This window comes from Mercenaria mercenaria, chromosome 4 (genome assembly GCF_021730395.1).
Source record: "Mercenaria mercenaria strain notata chromosome 4, MADL_Memer_1, whole genome shotgun sequence".
Classification (NCBI taxonomy): Eukaryota; Metazoa; Mollusca; class Bivalvia; order Venerida; family Veneridae; genus Mercenaria; species Mercenaria mercenaria.
The window spans coordinates 22,343,194-22,360,741 of record NC_069364.1 but is presented as its reverse complement, the minus strand read 5'-3'; the positions used below and the strand labels follow the sequence as shown (position 1 = coordinate 22,360,741).

Below are 17,548 nucleotides of genomic sequence, written 5' to 3'. Positions count from 1 at the left end.
GGGAAAAACTTTGAAAAACCTCTTGTCCAAAACCACAGGGCCTAGGGCTTTGTTATTTTGTATGTGACATCATCTACAAACTTTGTGCTCTTCCCGTATGCGACGACCGGATGTAAACAAAACATTCGTAATGAGCATGCCCAGCAGTCAAGTACCGCCCTTTTTGTTGTTGTTGTTCTAGTTAATCGAACGAATGTGTAATGTGCACTGTACATATACATGTACATGTTGCAGTAGCTGTACACGAGTTTTACTGGAATATCTATGTTGGCACTGCGGGCTTAACTGTGTTATCAAGTTAAGATTTAAGATTATTTGGCTTTACGGACGTAATTATGTAACTGTTTATATGTACTTGGTTTTTCAGTTTCACGATTTTATAAGGCTTTTGGAAGTATATTTTATTAAGAATGAAGATGTAGTTTTAATAATTCACCTTAGTTTAATAATTTATTAGTGTGATTATTTCCATCTCTTCTAGCAGAGCAGCATGGATCTTGTGATGATCTCCATGTTTGTCCATCCATTCAGACTTCTTTATAAAATACCGTTGGTACTAGAAACTTCAAACTTTGCCAAAATACCGACATGGGCTTTGAAGAATACAAAATACTTTTAGAATTTCAATACGACCCCTGGATCATAAGCTAATGGGTCAGGAGGGGCCAGGGTCAATATGAGAAAATTGGGTCAAGTAAGTGATAAAGAATGTATAGCAAAATTACTGTTTTCGGATTTCTATCAATAAAGGTCAAAGGTCATATTTTTAATTACTAACTTTTTAATTACTAACTTTAACAAAATTTAATCAGAAGTGTCCTTTTAACAATCCGCATTATAACACCGTAGGGATATAATGATCTTTTTTCTGATTTTATTGAAATATGGATGAATCTACAAGAAAAAGTATAGAACTCGACTTAAGTAACTCGGATTATTTTCCTGCAGAAGGAGACTGTTGTCTAAAACTTTATTCAAATGATAATGAGTCAACTCTATCGTATTTTGGGAGAGCACGTAGAGTGCAAGAAAGTAAATGGAAGTATGGCAATGATTTATTCCCTATAAGATTTAAGTATAATGAAGATGACGCTTACATCAGCCGCATTCAAAGGTTTGAGAACATAATGTAGGGGCACAGTTTCCTAGTTTACAGTCTGCGAGCGCTTGGTTTGACCAACACACAGTTTTTGTATGGGGTGGATTTAATACTGATAAATTTGACATTAGCAATGAACTTATCAAATTAGAATTCGTCAGAAACAGGTATCAGTGCACCATTTCCCAGCCTGCTGGTAGAGGTGTTCCGAGTAAAGACGTCCAGAGGGGTGATATACCGACTGGCAGAACCGGTCACACTGTCACACAGTTGGGTGATAATAAAGTAGTAATGCATGGCGGAGTATCACTACCCAACAGACATACGACAGGCCTTGTCAGTCCCTTTCCTCAAGATTGCAATGATGGTTCTTTATACGAGTTTGATTCATTCACACATTTATGGACAAGAATAAAAAGTATTCCAGATGTAAGACCGAGAGCCTATCACGAATTCTGTGGCATTGCCAGGCACACATGTGTGATTATAATAGGAGGTTTGTCTTTCAAAGGGAATGAATCTGTACCATTAGAAAGACTTCCAGTAAATGAACTTTTCATTCTGAAAATGCATAACCTGACTGAACATAGATACAGTTTAGACAAGATAACAGCTAAACTTCAAGTAGACATATTTATTTCGTACCACAGCATCGTTGCACTTAATAATAAACTGATTGTCACTGGAGGGTATGCTCAAAAGGAACATGAGATGACTGATACTCCTTTAACAAGTAAGAAGTTATATACTATAGATATGCAATCTTTGAACATTGACACTACATAGTTAGACACATGGCACTGCACTGCAGAAAATAGAAGTTTTGCTTTGTCAGATAACTGCATTATGGTTGTTGGAGGATCGGCTGAAAATATTTTTACATACACTACCAAACCACTGCGACCAAGTTCGTGCAATTTAGATGATGAATGGTGTATTTTTGAATCTCCAGAAATTTCACCTATAGCATGGCTTCAGTACGAAAGCAAATGCAAGCGTTGGTAACTTCAATACTGTGTGGGTCTTACAGTAAAATTTTTATTAAATAAAACATTACTACAAAATAAACCTTGACTTGTGTTTTTTGTTTTGCTGGCGGGTGTTCAACCCTGAACACATTAATGTCAACGTTTCGATTTAATAATTTCGTGTGGTCATTAATTCGTCTTGAATACATAGACTACACTTAAATAAGTAACGTCTTGGTATAATATTAGAGTATTACAACCATGTTTTCATACAGTTTGCTTTAAAATATTGTGAACTTCAAACAAGAATTAAATTTCAGACTCAGACATAGTTTTCTGCTAAAAAAACAAGGCAGTCATAATGGCCCTATACAGCTCATCTGAATATTATATAAATAATGGTGAAGGTCTATTTTTTTTCAAAACAGAAGACCAGGTCTGGAAGTAAATAGCTACATATCAGTTGTTCAACTATTATTGCTTTAGCTTAAAATAGCAATCAATACAGAAAGTCAAGGTTTAATAAAATCTGTAAAAAATTCTTTGGAAGCAAAGAATGCAACTAATAATAATTATTATAGCAGACTCGGTTTGATCGAGTCTGTTCATGAGAGGCAATGAAATGTGCAACACCTCTCACGCCCCTTAGCACCGGCTTAAGCGGAACTCTATTACACATATGTTGAATGGACTTCATGATCCCAAAGGACAAGAAAATATAACAACACTAACACTGAATCCAAGTACGGGGAGACTTTTACAGCCGCCACACGGCACTTAAAGATTGCTGTTGTGATAGTTAATAAAATCTTTAAAAAGATCCTTTGGAAGCAAAGAATGCAACCAAGAATGATAATAGCAGTCTCGTTTGATTTAGTCTGTTCATTAGAGATAATGAAGTTAAAAGTGTCAATTTTACATCTGCAAAGATGAAGGTCGTTTCCCGCTGGAATTGGTTACCCCCACCCTTCTAAGGTATAAATGTAACCATAATTAATGTCTAAAAGGTGTGAAAAAGCAAGAAAATAATACGTGTAGACAAATAGTTTTTGGAGCTCGGTGAACAAAGCCATCCTTGTGTTAATATAAACAGTCTTCACCTCTGACCTCTCAGGCAGACTACAGCTGCATTCAAAATTTGACTAAAACATAACACTAACTTTGTTATGTAAAACTTATGTAGTGGCAATATTTTTGTTGCATGTTTTTTGAAAATGTAATTTTATTTCATCAAACTACCTCAACTCTTCTTGAATATGTATACTGCGGACAGAGATCGCCTTGAAGTTTCATGTTTCATTGTTAATTTCAGAAAATAACGTTCGAAAATATTAGTCCTGGCGGATTTCGTTCCAAATACCTAAAACTGTTTAATATAACAGTATCAACACGTCACTGAATATGTGCAGCTTTTAGCGGTTAGCGATCGACGTTATGTAAACAAACGACTTTGATGTCCAAGACACTGAAAATGTAAGGTGGACACTACCCAAATGAACTCAAAACGTGAAGTATATTCACTGATGATTTTGGAAAAAATTGTCTCTATTTTCAAAAAAATTTCTAACTTATATAAAATAAGCATCTTCTGGACAACTCATTGACTGTACCGATACCGTTCTTGCACTTAACTACGATTTATAACGTGCGTAGATAAAATACTTGTCTCAGAATTTCGAACTTTTAATTCTGTTTTGATGATCAATCATTATATAAATAAATTATACCAAATTGTCAAGATTTGGACACTACAGTTACCTGATATCGATCTGAAAACTTGAAAGGTAGTTTTACTTTCGATTTGGCATGCGGGGCGCTTGATTGAATTATGTTCTAATGTTTTTGACCGATATCCAATATGGCCGCTTCATTTGCATAATTTATTCATAAGAACAGGAGCAAGCGAGTTTGTTAGGTGGCAGGGGAGGGCAGATTTGCGAATTCCACATTGACGTGTGGGTACCAGTGTTGAAATATCCATAGAAATCTCGTTTTTGCTAATTTTTCTTTGAAACTACTATGGACTATTGCAGATACTATAGACTACATAAAGACGCCTCTCCGGTCCTATGCACCTGTCGCTTTCCACGCCAGATGTAGTGAAAATCAGCCACAGCACCCAAATTTTATAGACCAAAAAACGCTTAACCGGGGTTCACTTTGAACTATGCCATTCATCCATTTCTATTTTTAAATCCAATTTCGTAGCATATATGTATAGTACGAACATAGATGCATACCCAGGTGGTGTGGAATGTGTCTCCCTACCGCCACTTTATTTCCCTAACTTTCACTTGAAAAAAAGTGGATGGATGACAGCCGCGCGTCTGGCCGACTTTTTGTTCTGATATTTATGTTTTAGCCTCAACCGGAAGTACGGAGCTAGGAATTTTAAAACACCCGTCATGTAGAATCATTAACCGTTTCACATTCCCCAGATATATTAAAGAATTGATAATGATAAATAACCAGTAAGATAGATATGCCTTTATGTCTACCCTGTCCTGTTTATACAGAAAATCGACAGGGGCCAAACTACGAAACCACTCCCCTGCCACCTTAAGTTTTGTAGATCTTTAAATAAAATAAAATGTAACCTGTCCTGAATCCTAAGACACTTATGCTGATATCAACTGAACAAAAAGAGTTGCCGTAATTTACAAGATAGCCGGTGAATAAGCCAACAAAATGCCCACCCCTTCACGCAAGAATCAGCCAAAATTTGCATTCTGAATCAAAGTAACCCCGAAAAACTATTCACTGCCTTTAGAGTTAATTTAACATGATATTTACAATTTAAAGCCGTTCAAATGTTAAAACGATATACTTTTAACATAATTCTGGTATACAAATGCAAATTACCGTATTTAACCTATCGGGACACCCCTTAAAGGCCACCCATCCATCCTTTGGGGCCACCCCAGCCACTATATAGCTTGATGGCATTGCTAGATATAGACACATGTGCTACTTTTAAACAAAATGGCATAAATAGTCATTATCTAGGCACTTTTTTCTTCTTTTGGCCGTTTTATGATACGAATCCTACTGGCTGGGGGTCCTTAGCTTCACTGTTATATAGCCACCCACTTCCATTTTGGGACTCGCCAGGCCGAATTTAGTACTCTGAAATAAATAAAAACCACTATATGTTGCAGTTCATTCCGTAATGGGTTGCAATAAATGCAAAAAGTCAATATTTGAGTGGTTTGTAATGTTGTCTATTTTCCTTAAGGTGGCAGGGGAGTGCAAATTTGCGAATTCCACATTGACGTGTGGGTACCAGTGTTGAAATATCAATAGAAATCTCGTTTTTGCTTATTTTTCTTTGAAACTACTATGGACCATTGCAGATATTATAGACTACATAAAGACGCCTCTCCGGTCCTATGCACCTGTCGCTTTCCACGCCAGATGTAGTGAAAATCGGCCACAGCACCCAAATTTTATAGACCAAAAATAGCCTAACCGGGCCTCTTTTGAACCATTCATCCATTTCTATTTTTAAAGGCGTACGCTAGAATTCCCTGTATGTGAGATGGGCGAAAATTTTCCCAATAACAGAATTTCTTTAAACTTTGGATATTGAAGGACTAACAAAAAATATGCAATAAAAATCATAGGTCACCGGTATCGAAAAAGAGTTATCTGCCCTTGAAAACGTCATTTTGGGGGAAATGCCGTTTTCAAGGGCAGATAACTCTCTTTCGATACCGGTGACCTATGATTTTTATTGCATTTTTTGTTTCTTAGATGATTGTCCTTCGATATCCAAAGTTTGAAGAAATTCTGTTATTGGGAAAATTTTCGCACCAAATTCTAGCATACGTCCTTAAATCCAATTTCGTAGCATATATGTATAGTACGAACATAAATGCATACCCAGGTGGTGTGGAATGTGTCTCCCAACCACCCCTTTATTTCCCTAATTTTCACTTGAAAAAAAGTGGATGGATGACAGCCGCGCGTCTGGCCGACTTTTTGTTCTGATATTTATGTTTTAGCCTCAACCGGAAGTACGGAGCTAGGAATTTTAAAACACCCGTCATGTAGAATCATTTACCGTTTCACATTCCCCAGATATATTAAAGAATTAATAATGATAAATAACCAGTAAGATAGATATGCCTTTATATCTACCCTGTCCTGTTTATACAGAAAATCGACAGGGGCCAAACTACGAAACCGCTCCCCTGCCACCTTAGTGATCTAGTGGTCTTCTACTAAGATTGTTCAAATTATCCCCCTAGGGTCAAATATGGCACCGCCCTTGGGGTCACATGGTTTATATAGACTTATATAGGGAAAAATTCTGAAAAACCTCTTGTCCAAAACCACAGGACCTAGGACCTTGATATTTTGTATGTGACATCATCTAGTAGTCTTCTACTAAGGTTGTTCAAATTATCCCCCTAGGGTCAAATATGGCCCCGCCCTGGGGGTCACATGGTTTACATAGACTTATATAGGGAAAAACTTTGAAAGTCTTCTTGTCCAAACCACAAAGCCTAGGGCTTTGATATTTGTTATGTAGCATCATCTCGTGGTTCTCTACCAAGTTTGTTAAAATTAGCCCCCTAGGGTCAAATATGGCCCCCCACCCCCGGGGGTCACATGGTTCATATAGACTTATATAGGGAAAAGCTTTTAAAATCTTCTTGTCAATAACCTACAGCATTCAAATTTGGACCACATGTATAGTTTTGAGTAGCAAGATGAACATTGACATGAGTTGACCTTGATCTTGACCTAGTGACCTACTTTCACATTTCTGTAGCTACAGCCTTCAAATTTGGACCACATGCATAGTTTTGTGCACCGGAAAAAACTTTGACCTTGACATTGACCTAGTGACCTACTTTCACATTTTTGAAGGTACAGGCTTCAAATTTGGACAACATGCATAGTTTTGTGTTCCGAAATGAAATTTGACCTTGATTTTGACCTAGTGACCTACTTTAACATTTCTCAAGCTACAGCCTTCAAATTTGGACCACATGCATAGTTTTGTGTACCGAAAAAAACTTTGACCTTGACATTGACCTAGTGACCTACTTTCACATTTCTCAAGCTACAGCCTTCAAATTTGGACCACATGCATAGTTTTGTGTACCGAAAAAAACTTTGACCTTGACGTTGACCTAGTGACCTACTTTCACATTTTTGTAGGTACAGGCTTCAAATTTGGACCACATGCATAGTTTTGTGTTCCGAAATGAAATTTGACCTTGATTTTGACCTAGTGACCTACTTTCACATTTCTCAAGCTACAGCCTTCAAATTTGGACCACATGCATAGTTTTGTGTTTCGAAATGAAATTTGACCTTGATTTTGACCTAGTGACCTACTTTCACATTTTTCAAGCTACAGCCTTCAAATTTGGACCACATGCATAGTTTTGTGTACCGAAAAAAACTTTGACCTTGACATTGACCTAGTGACCTACTTGCATATTTCTCAAGCTACAGCCTTCAAATTTGGACCACATGCATAGTTTTGTGTACCGAAAAAAACTTTGACCTTGACATTGACCTAGTGACCTACTTTCACATTTCTCAATCTACAGCCTTCAAATTTGGACCACATGCATAGTTTTGTGTACCGAAATGAACTTTGATCTTGAGATTGACCTAGTGACCTACTTTCACATTTCTCAAGCTACAGGCTTCAAATTTGGACCACATGCATATTTTTGTGTTCTGAATTGAAATTTGACATTGATTTTTATCTAGTACCTACTTTCACATTTCTCAAGCTGCAGCCTCCAAATTTTATAGCACATACATAGTTTTGTATACCGAAATGAACTTTGACATTGAAATTGATCTTGTGACCTACTTTCACATTTCTCAAGCTACAGCTTTTAAAATGGACCACATGCACAGTGATATGTACTGAAATGAAATTTGACCTTGAGATTGACCTTGAGCTAGTCTTGAAATTTGAGACAATAAAAAATGTCTCATTGGTGGGCGCCAAGATCACTCTGTGATCTCTTGTTTGTATTGTATTGTAGTTTTTAATCATGCGATGTTTATAATGCAGTATAAAAACACTTGAAACTTCGCTTTTTGGGGTCAGAATTGTCCTGTTTTTATTTAATTATTCAGTATAATTAAACACATTCCCCAAAGTATAGACTTAAGTAAGCATAGGTAAAATATAAAGATGTTACATTTCGAGTATTAACGCAGTTACTATTATTTTTAAAACTTCGATCATGGTTTTCCAACTACATTTCTATTTTTAGCAATAGATTGGGTCTAATTTTAGCATAAGCCTACATTTTGTACTATCCCAATTTGAATCGGGCGGGCAAATTTGAGCGGTTGGAATGAACATATGGAGCGTTATCCTGGAATTACGAATGAAAGACCAAAGAATCCTGATTATGTTTTGATGAAAGAAAGACTTGTGACATTCGAAGAGTGGTCAAGAGATGGGATAGCTATAGAAGTCCTGGCGAAGGCGTGATTTTACGCAACAGGTACATTTTTAAATATTGATGTGATATTTTACAAGCGGATAAATGTTAACAATATAAGAGTGTTATGCAGACTCATTTTACAACGTTTAAATAACATTATAAATCTTTACGCGATTTTGAAAATGCATAAATGTATGTTCTTACATCATGTTTATTGTTTCAAATTTTGTCTTTTACTGTCACTTTATTATACGAGTTTTGCATAACAGCAGTGTATTTGTCATTGTTTCATTTTTATGATTAAGCACATTAACATTATATATTTATTGCCTTTCACCAACTTGAATGTTAAACACAACAAATGCAAGAATGTGACACATAAATTAATTCGGTTTGATGGTTTTCATGTTATGTTAAGATTGTCTTAAGTATACGAGCGTCCTGCAAGCAGTATCGCTTTTCAGACGATGATTTTATCGTTTGTAGGAGGAGAAAACAGGTCTAATTATTTGTTTCAAGATAAAGCAAAAATTAAAAATTACAAATTTTATAGCTGATAAATATTAAATCTAGAGATCTGTTCAAGGTATATAATGCAATTTGAATATCTAGTTTAAATATCGTATATTAAAAGCATTAAATTTTATATGGTTATATTTCGTTAAGATAAATAGCAAATGAAGGTTGCTTGTTTTAGAAATACCGTTTTTAAGATATTTACTCGTCGCACGTGCTGGTGTTTTCTATTTCCCATCTTTTAAAAGTAAAATGTCTCATGAAAGTTCACCATTTGCTGTTATTTTATCATTATGTTTGCAAAAGTGTAATAAATATGTGACTGATTTAGTGTTAAGGAATTATAAATGATCTCATACATATTTTTTGCGTGGAAACAGACACATAAGAGAGCAGTCCATAGGTCAATTAATTTCTTATGTACAGTAAAAGTTATCTTTATCTGTATTATCGTGTAGATTATCGCATTTTTGTGCTTTTTGTTTTGTTTATGTGTGCATTTTGTTACGTGTGTTGGTTTCCATGAAAATATATGAATTATCTATACATTACGTATACCCTTCAGTATGTAATAGTTCACGTATATGTTGATACTTTTTTATATTCTTAAGACTAATCAATATATGTTCTGTTCTATTCTATTCTTATTTCTGTTTTAGGAAACCAAGACTCTGTTAGGTGCTTTTACTGTGGTGTTGGGGTGAAAGACTGGCAACGAAGTGATGATCCCTGGATACAGCATGCAACAGTTTTCTCACATTGTGAATATGTAAAACTATGTATGGGAGAAGATTTCATAAACAGAGCAGCAAACATGAACGGCATGGATACACAGGTGACTGAAATAGCATTTTCAGAAAGTTAACTTGTAGCTGACCATTTGAGACATTTTAGCATATTTCCTGCTCTTGCGCTCTGAAATAAAATACGGTTTTACCTGTTCCTGTTGGATTTTCTGATACTAATTAAAAAAAAAATCAGACTTTTATTGCATTCACTGAACCCTTCTTAATTACAAAGAGATCTTTTATTCTAGCCAGTATGAATATATTATTTTTTTTACTTACGTTTCATTTGATTCTAAGGAATTAACTAGAAGACTAGCAGAAAAACATCTTGTTCCTGACCAGCTAATAGAAGATTTAAATTGTAAGGCCGCATTGCTTCTAATAGATAAAGAATATAGGCAAGAGGATGTTGAACAGGCTATTCAAAAGGCAAGGGAAAAATACGGTTAGTGACATACTCCGTCTATATACGGTATGCAGCAACTAAAACTTAATTTGTTTGTCCTTCTGTTGTTACTGTGAAAGGACTGTTGTTAGGAAATTATATGAAGTGCCCGGACGTAGCTATTAAAATATTGAAATATCCTTAAAAGTATAATTAAGTAAACTACACATTATTAATCGGATTTATCCGCATTTGTATGTACACGGCAAACTGAAGTACCAGTAAGAGTTACAAATACATTAACTTTCCCCAACGACTTGATCTTAATTAGCACTTGAAAACATGACAATATTTTAGAAGTTAAACATTTACTAAATTTGCTTATTTGTCCACAGGTAGAGGAGAACTAAGAGCTCACTTCATTCACGAGTTTCTTAATAGCAACATGGTAACCACGCCTCGAAACATCCATGCAGTTGCACCATCACAACAGACTTATAATACAACAGTATCAAATGGGCCCACAGAGCATCAACATCTTGTTGGTTTGAGAGATTTTAACTCTGAAAATCTTGATACTCATGATACCGGTAGACAATTTTTTTTAATATTTTAATAATTGCGTTGTAATAATACCATACTAGTTTTTATCGCATTTTACACGACTTCCGTTCTTAGATCATATTCTTGTTTTATGTACTAAGTATTCTAAACACGTGCTTGACATGAATTTAGTAAATGTCTGAGCGTACTGAACATATTGCATATAAAGACAGATATATATTTCCTGCATAAGAAAGATAAAACGTACATAATGTAATATCATGCAGAAACATCTTTAAGCCATTTTGTACTCTACATTGAAAATAAAGTTTAAAGGGAGAACCAGCATTGTTCTAAGTGTTCATTCTATCGGCTAGGTCTTCATATAATATTTTAGGCTTTGAACGAATTTTATAGTTCGAATTTAAAATTATGAAAATTTCAATATTTGACAGAATAGCAAATTTCAATATTTGACAGAATAGCAGCCATACACCGATTTTTTGTGACTATTAGTTTTACTTTTTAATTCTGAAAGAAGTGTACATGCCAGAGGTAAAATTTATTTTCAGAGCAAAATCGCCTGTTGGCGGAAAACCGGAATCTGAAAGACAGAATGGCCTGCAAAATTTGTATGGACAAAGACGCGTGCATTGTGTTTATTCCATGTGGACATATGGTATCATGTATAGAGTGTGCACAAAGACAACGCACGTATGCGGTCTGTAGAGCTGAAATAAAAGAAACAGTAAGGGCGTATCCCGCATAGAAACCGCAATACTCAAACTTGGACATCTTTACAAAAGAAAAAACGATAGAACAAATGATATTTTATCGTGTAACTCATCATTAAAATTTGTTGCAAATCACATATCATGAGTCATACAATGTAATTTATTTTCATGCGGAAAACTTACAAACAAACTTAAAACAAAGTAAAAATATTAAAATTTATTTATAATCTGACGTTTTCTTGTTTGAATTTTGTATTCCAATCTTACATGTGATTTAAATTTTCATAAAGGAACCTAGTTATAACAGATATGTATGAACACTAAAAATATAAAAGATAAAAGCAGATTTCCCAAAAACACAGAAAATACGGCCAAAGCCATATATCGCTAAATAGACTTGCATCAGAAAGAAACGATAGTGTTAAGATATAGCAGACGGGTTGCTTCAATTACTTATATTCAAGATGCAAGAATGAAAAAAGGAGAGCCATGCTAGACGGTAAACCCGTACTGGACCAATACGCACGCACGCAAGTATGCACACAAGCATAGACAGCATAAAATAAGCAGATATTTGGGACAAACCAAAACAGAAAGACACCGCTCAGGGACGGCCGGTGGCAATAAAACCCGTTGCTAGCTCCAGCCAGTATATTGTGGGTACTCACACATAGTAAAAGGAGAGGTTGGCTCTTACATTAGTGACAGAATACCAGACTGAATAAAATGCAACAAATTATATAAAGTTTAGGTATAAGCATTTTACACATTTTACAAATATTTAATTGTATCATAAGCATTATGTTAAATTTTCCGTATTTTATAAACTACATCACCATAGTATACGGGGTATGTAAAAGCAAGTTTTAATACTTGTCTTATAGTTCTTAAAAAGTTTGGACGATCTGTAGTAAAATTTAGTAAAAGTTTGCCGCAGTTTATTATACATGCACCGGTAACCCGATTTCTATGATTGAAATCCTCAGACTTTGAATAAATTGTTGAAAAACAAACGAGTCATTTAACGGGCATCCCCTCTTTTATTATTAATTTTCATTACAATATAGAAATAAATCAGCAAAGTGCGGGACGCATTTAGACCCCAGAGGGATACAAATTGCTTGTTTGTGTGTTCTATTGCCAGATTGAATGTATGAGTTTTCCAGAAATCGCTTTGCAAGACATATTCACGTTTATTACTATTTGATCTGCTAGATGATTCATAACCAAATACATTTTCAGTCATGTCTTATTACATGAAAAAGCAATTAATAAATTTACACATTAACTTCAAAGATATTAATTCCGTTACTCATTGCATGTAGTTTAACATATTTGATTCTACATTACCGTTTGTGCATTTAAAGTAAATTTAATGTTTGAAAACAGATACATTGTATTTAATTTCAAGAGCAGTACAGTTTCCTTCAATTTGAAATTACTTACTGCATCCAAAAACAAAATAGTGTAGCTAAGTGTTTACTTTACACGATAATTGCGCCTCGAAACAACGATGCAGTTTTACACCATCGCAGTAATGCATTGTCAAAAGCACCCAAAGGCCCCGCAGAGCATTCATATATTGCCAATTTGTGAGATTGTTTTTCCGAGAATCTTAATGCTTTTAATAACGGTATTCATTTTTTTTCATTCCCTGATAATGGTATTCTAACTTTTGCACTTTTCACTTCCAACTTCATGTCTTCCTACTTCCTACTTCTTACTTCCCTCTTCTGACTTCTAACTTCCGCACTTCTAACTTCCAACTTCCTGACTTTCGACTTCTGATTTCCAACTTCCGAACTTCTTACTTCCGACTTCTAACTTTCACACTTCTAACTTCCTGACTTCAAACATTTGCACTTCTGACTTCTAACTTTCCCTCTTTGGAAGTCGGAAGTAAGAAGTGTGGAAGTTGGAAGTCGGAAGTAAGAAGTCAGGAAGTCTGAAGTCAGAAATGCGGAAGTTAGAGGTCAGAAGTGCGGAATATAAAAGAAGGAAGTAAGAAGTCAAGAAGTCGGAAGTAAGAAGTGTGGAAGTTTGAAATCAGAAGTCGAAAGTCAGGAAGTTTGGAAGTCAGAAGTGCGGAAGTTAGAAGTCAGAAGTGTGGAAGTTAGAAGTAGGAAGTCAAGAAGCTGGAAGTGAGAAGTGCAAAAGTTAGAAGTCAGAAGTGAAATGATTTTACATGTCCGTTAAAACACATACTGACCGAAACAAAGGTCTATAATTGTTATATTTTATGCTCTTCTCAAATGAACTCATTTGACTGGCCTATATTTCATAAATATAAAAAAAGTGATATCACAAGAGTCATTATCGCTTTTGAAGGTCAATTTCACTTCTTGCGGACCCGCGCGTGTACCCAGTTCGTCCATTTAAATGAGCGCATTTGAGAAGGGTATATAAAAGTACCATATATTTGGTGCTATATGTTGTCATTTATCATTTGGCGTGGGTACAAGTCCGTGTCCTAACAGATTTCTAACCCCAGTGTTTGTTAAACCACATAATGCATCAACACCCAATGGAACCAATATTTTCGGATCAACTTTAAATTTGTAGTAACTGGCAAGACTGTTTTACATAACAAACCAGCAAGGGCGCTCAAACATCATTTGCTGTAACACTGACTTCTATTTGTGTGTTGTTTTTTTGTTTTTTTTTTTGATATTTTAATTTATAATTCCGTCTTTTTTAATTTTATATATATTTTTCAATTTTATTAATCTGTGTTTTTGTTGAAAGTGTAGGAAAGTTACTAAGCAATTTTCCATATTTTGATATAAAAGTATGTGGTATTTTATGATCATAAGCTTTTGCTAATTGTTTCGTTTGTCTATCAGTTAAATTTACTTTATATCCAATATCAGTCATATACATTATATTTTTATTTAAACAATTACTAATTCGTATCCGATAGTATTTAATTGAACTATTTCTTCGTACATAACAATTGCACAAATACGAATATTCGCTACCGGTGAATCATTTAGTTAAACTGATAATGTAATACACTTAAATTAAAAGGAACAAACCAAAAACCTAAAATAAGCTTATAAAGTTTCCTACATTTAGAAGACTTCCAGTATTTTTGTCATTTTGATTATGGGCTTACTAAACTAAAGGAACAAGCATGGGAGCCATCTGGTCTAGTCGCGTAATGGCTGCCAGGTATTTGAACACTAACTTTTCACTTGGCATGGCAACAGAGGTCTAAATTAAGGCTAGTTTCTGTTTGAATTTCATTGTGGATGTATTGTTGACATTTTGGTAGGAAAAATGGGAGAGCAGGTTGTATTTGGTGAAGTCAAGCTCAATTTTAGAATGAGTAGTACTTCCAGGTAATAGCAGTGTGATTTCGATGTCAGTTTACAGTAAGTAAATGTGACCAGAGAAATCTCTCTTAGAAGATACATGACCCCTACTTTTCTCTTCATTTTATATCAGTGTTATCATAACTCTTAAAAATAAAGTAAGGATTTGTTCTCTGAAATGGGTCTAGCTATGTTTGGTAGCTCTTTGAAAAGGGTCAGTTTTATATAGAATATATAGGGAAAACTATTTAGGCTATTGTGACCTATAAGAAAATGTGGGCAAAAATTGAGATTTGTCCAGATATTGATATAAATGAACTAGTTTTGGTCAGATTTTGGTAAAAATGAGCATTTCATTGAAATTTTGATGCAAAAATTGATAAAAACCCCAAAAATCACATTTTCAGTGTTGGTGTATTTTTTTTTTTAAATGAACATTTACACTCTAAATTTTGCCCATCTATACCTTTCAGAGGGGACATTTGGTATATTTCAAAGTGTAAGTGTGTAATTTGCTTGCAAATTATGGTAAAAATGTATGAAATAGGGCAAAAACCGGCTCTGGCTAGAAGAACTGGTTAAGAATTAAGCCGCGACATCAGTTTTGAAGGAAAATTGGCGCAGGGACCCGCATTACTGAAAATGCCATAAAACCTGGAAAGATGAAACTTGGTAGTTTTCATGCAGATGTGTTACTGGTACTATACAAATGAAATCGAGAATATTACAGAAAAAACAGGTTTTCTTATAGGCCTAACTAAACTAAAGGAACCAGCATGGGAGCCATCTGGTCTAGTCGCGTAATGGCTGCCAGGTATTTGAACACTAACTTTTCACTTGGCATGGCAACAGAGGTCTAAATTAAGGCTAGTTTCTGTTTGAATTTCATCGTGGATGTATTGTTGACATTTTGGTAGGAAAAATGGGAGAGCAGGTTGTATTTGGTGAAGTCAAGCTCAATTTTAGTATGAGTAGTACTTCCAGGTCACAGCAGTGTGATTTTGATGTCAGTTTACAGTAAGTAAATGTGACCAGAGAAATCTCTCTTAGAAGATACATGACCCCTACTTTTCTCTTCATTTTATATCAGTTTTATCATAACTCTTTAAAATGAGGTAAGGATTTGTTCTCTGAAATGGGTCTAGCTATGTTTGGTAGCTCTTTGAAAAAGGTCAGTTTTATATAGAATATATAGGGAAAACTATTTAGGCTATTGTGACCTTATGGTAATAATTAACTTGAATAAAAATTGACAGAATAGCAAATTTCAATATTTGACAGAATAGCAGCCATACACCGATTTTTTGTGACTATTAGTTTTACTTTTTAATTCTGAAAGAAGTGTACATGCACATAGCCAGAGGTTAAATTTATTTTCAGAGCAAAATCGCCTGTTGGCGGAAAACCGGAATCTGAAAGACAGAATGGCCTGCAAAATTTGTATGGATAAAGACGCGTGCATTGTGTTTATTCTATGTGGACATATGGTATCATGTATAGGGTGTGCACAAAGACAACGCACGTGTGCGGTCTGTGGAGCTGAAATAAAAGAAACAGTAAGGGCGTATCCCGCCTAGAAACCGCAAACTTGGACATCTTTACAAAAGAAAAAACGATAGAACAAATGATATTTTATCGTGTAACTCATCATTAAAATTTGTTGCAAGTCATATATCATGAGTCATACAATGTAATTTATTTTCATGCGGAAAACTTAAAAACAAACTTAAAATAAAGTAAAAATATTAAAATTTATTTATAATCTGACGTTTTCTTGTTTGAATTTTGTTATCCAATCTTACATGTGATTTAAATTTTCATAAAGGAACCTAGTTATAACAGACATGTATGAACACTAAAAATATAAAAGATAAAAGCAGATTTCCCAAAAACACAGAAAATACGGCCAGAGCCATATGTCGCTAAATAGACTTGCAACAGAAAGAAACGATAGTGTTAAGATATAGCAGACGTGTTGCTTCAATTACTTATATTCAAGATGCAAGAATAAAAAAGAGAGCCATGATAGACGGTAAACCCGTACAGGACCAACACGCACGCACGCAAGTATACACACATAATTAACTTGAATAATAATTGACTTGGGATAGCATATTACTTCCAAACCCTGGAAACAGGGTATAATTATTTAATGATTTGTTTTTTGTTTTTTTTTCATTTACCTCATTAACATCTTGAATTAACAACTTTCTAGTAGCGAAACCCATACTATGTCCGGCTTCATCGTCTCTACTTTTAGGAGTAGAGTTTCCGTATCATTTTAATAAATAAATTAATTTGTTCTAGTTGATTGAACGTAATACTTTGATAATTCAACAAAACCACTATCTTTTTTTTATACTTACCACATTATACAAACTATTCTATTTTCATTCTTTTATTCTGCTTTATAACAAGTTAAATGAATTGTTGAAGCTGCATTATTGGTTAATGCAATCTGATCGGCATAATCATTTAGCAATTTTTCTTTACTTTAAAACTTACTCCAAAAGTAACTATTAAATCAACCGGAATGTGAACTTCTATCAATAATTGTAAAGTAATATCCACTTTTTGTTTGTTGCTTATCATTATTTGGTCCTCTTGTAAATGGATTAGCCCTTGTAAGGTCTGCAGTACTTAAAGCAAACAGAACATTCCCAAAATGTCCATCTACTAGTGAATTATCAAATTAATTCATCAGATTACAGTGAAAATGTTTCTCAAAACTAAGCAAAGTATTAAATTTTGAAATTTGTAAAATAAAACATGC

At 34.6% G+C, this 17,548-nt stretch overlaps 2 protein-coding genes across 6 annotated transcripts in view; both read left to right on the top strand.

Annotated features, from left to right (window-relative positions):
* The window catches only part of LOC123551167 (titin homolog), a 280,515-nt gene that overhangs the window by 73,835 nt on the left and 189,132 nt on the right, over positions 1 to 17,548 (top strand). The gene's annotated exons all lie outside the window — the stretch shown is intronic.
* Positions 8,361 to 16,542, top strand: LOC123553245 (E3 ubiquitin-protein ligase MYLIP-A-like). Of its 3 annotated transcripts, none has more exons than XM_053540702.1 (5): positions 8,361 to 8,555; positions 9,671 to 9,846; positions 10,097 to 10,244; positions 10,580 to 10,774; positions 16,156 to 16,542. In XM_053540702.1, the coding sequence occupies exons 2-5, from the start codon at positions 9,793 to 9,795 to the stop codon at positions 16,350 to 16,352; spliced, it is 594 nt and encodes a 197-aa protein (XP_053396677.1). In that variant the 5' UTR covers positions 8,361 to 8,555; positions 9,671 to 9,792; the 3' UTR covers positions 16,353 to 16,542. The 3 variants fall into 3 exon arrangements, with proteins under 3 accessions (XP_053396677.1, XP_045198926.1, XP_045198927.1); XM_045342991.2 differs by lacking the exon at positions 16,156 to 16,542 and adding an exon at positions 11,300 to 11,693 and having other exon boundaries at positions 8,364 to 8,555; positions 10,580 to 10,729; XM_045342992.2 differs by lacking the exon at positions 16,156 to 16,542 and adding an exon at positions 11,300 to 11,693 and having other exon boundaries at positions 8,365 to 8,555.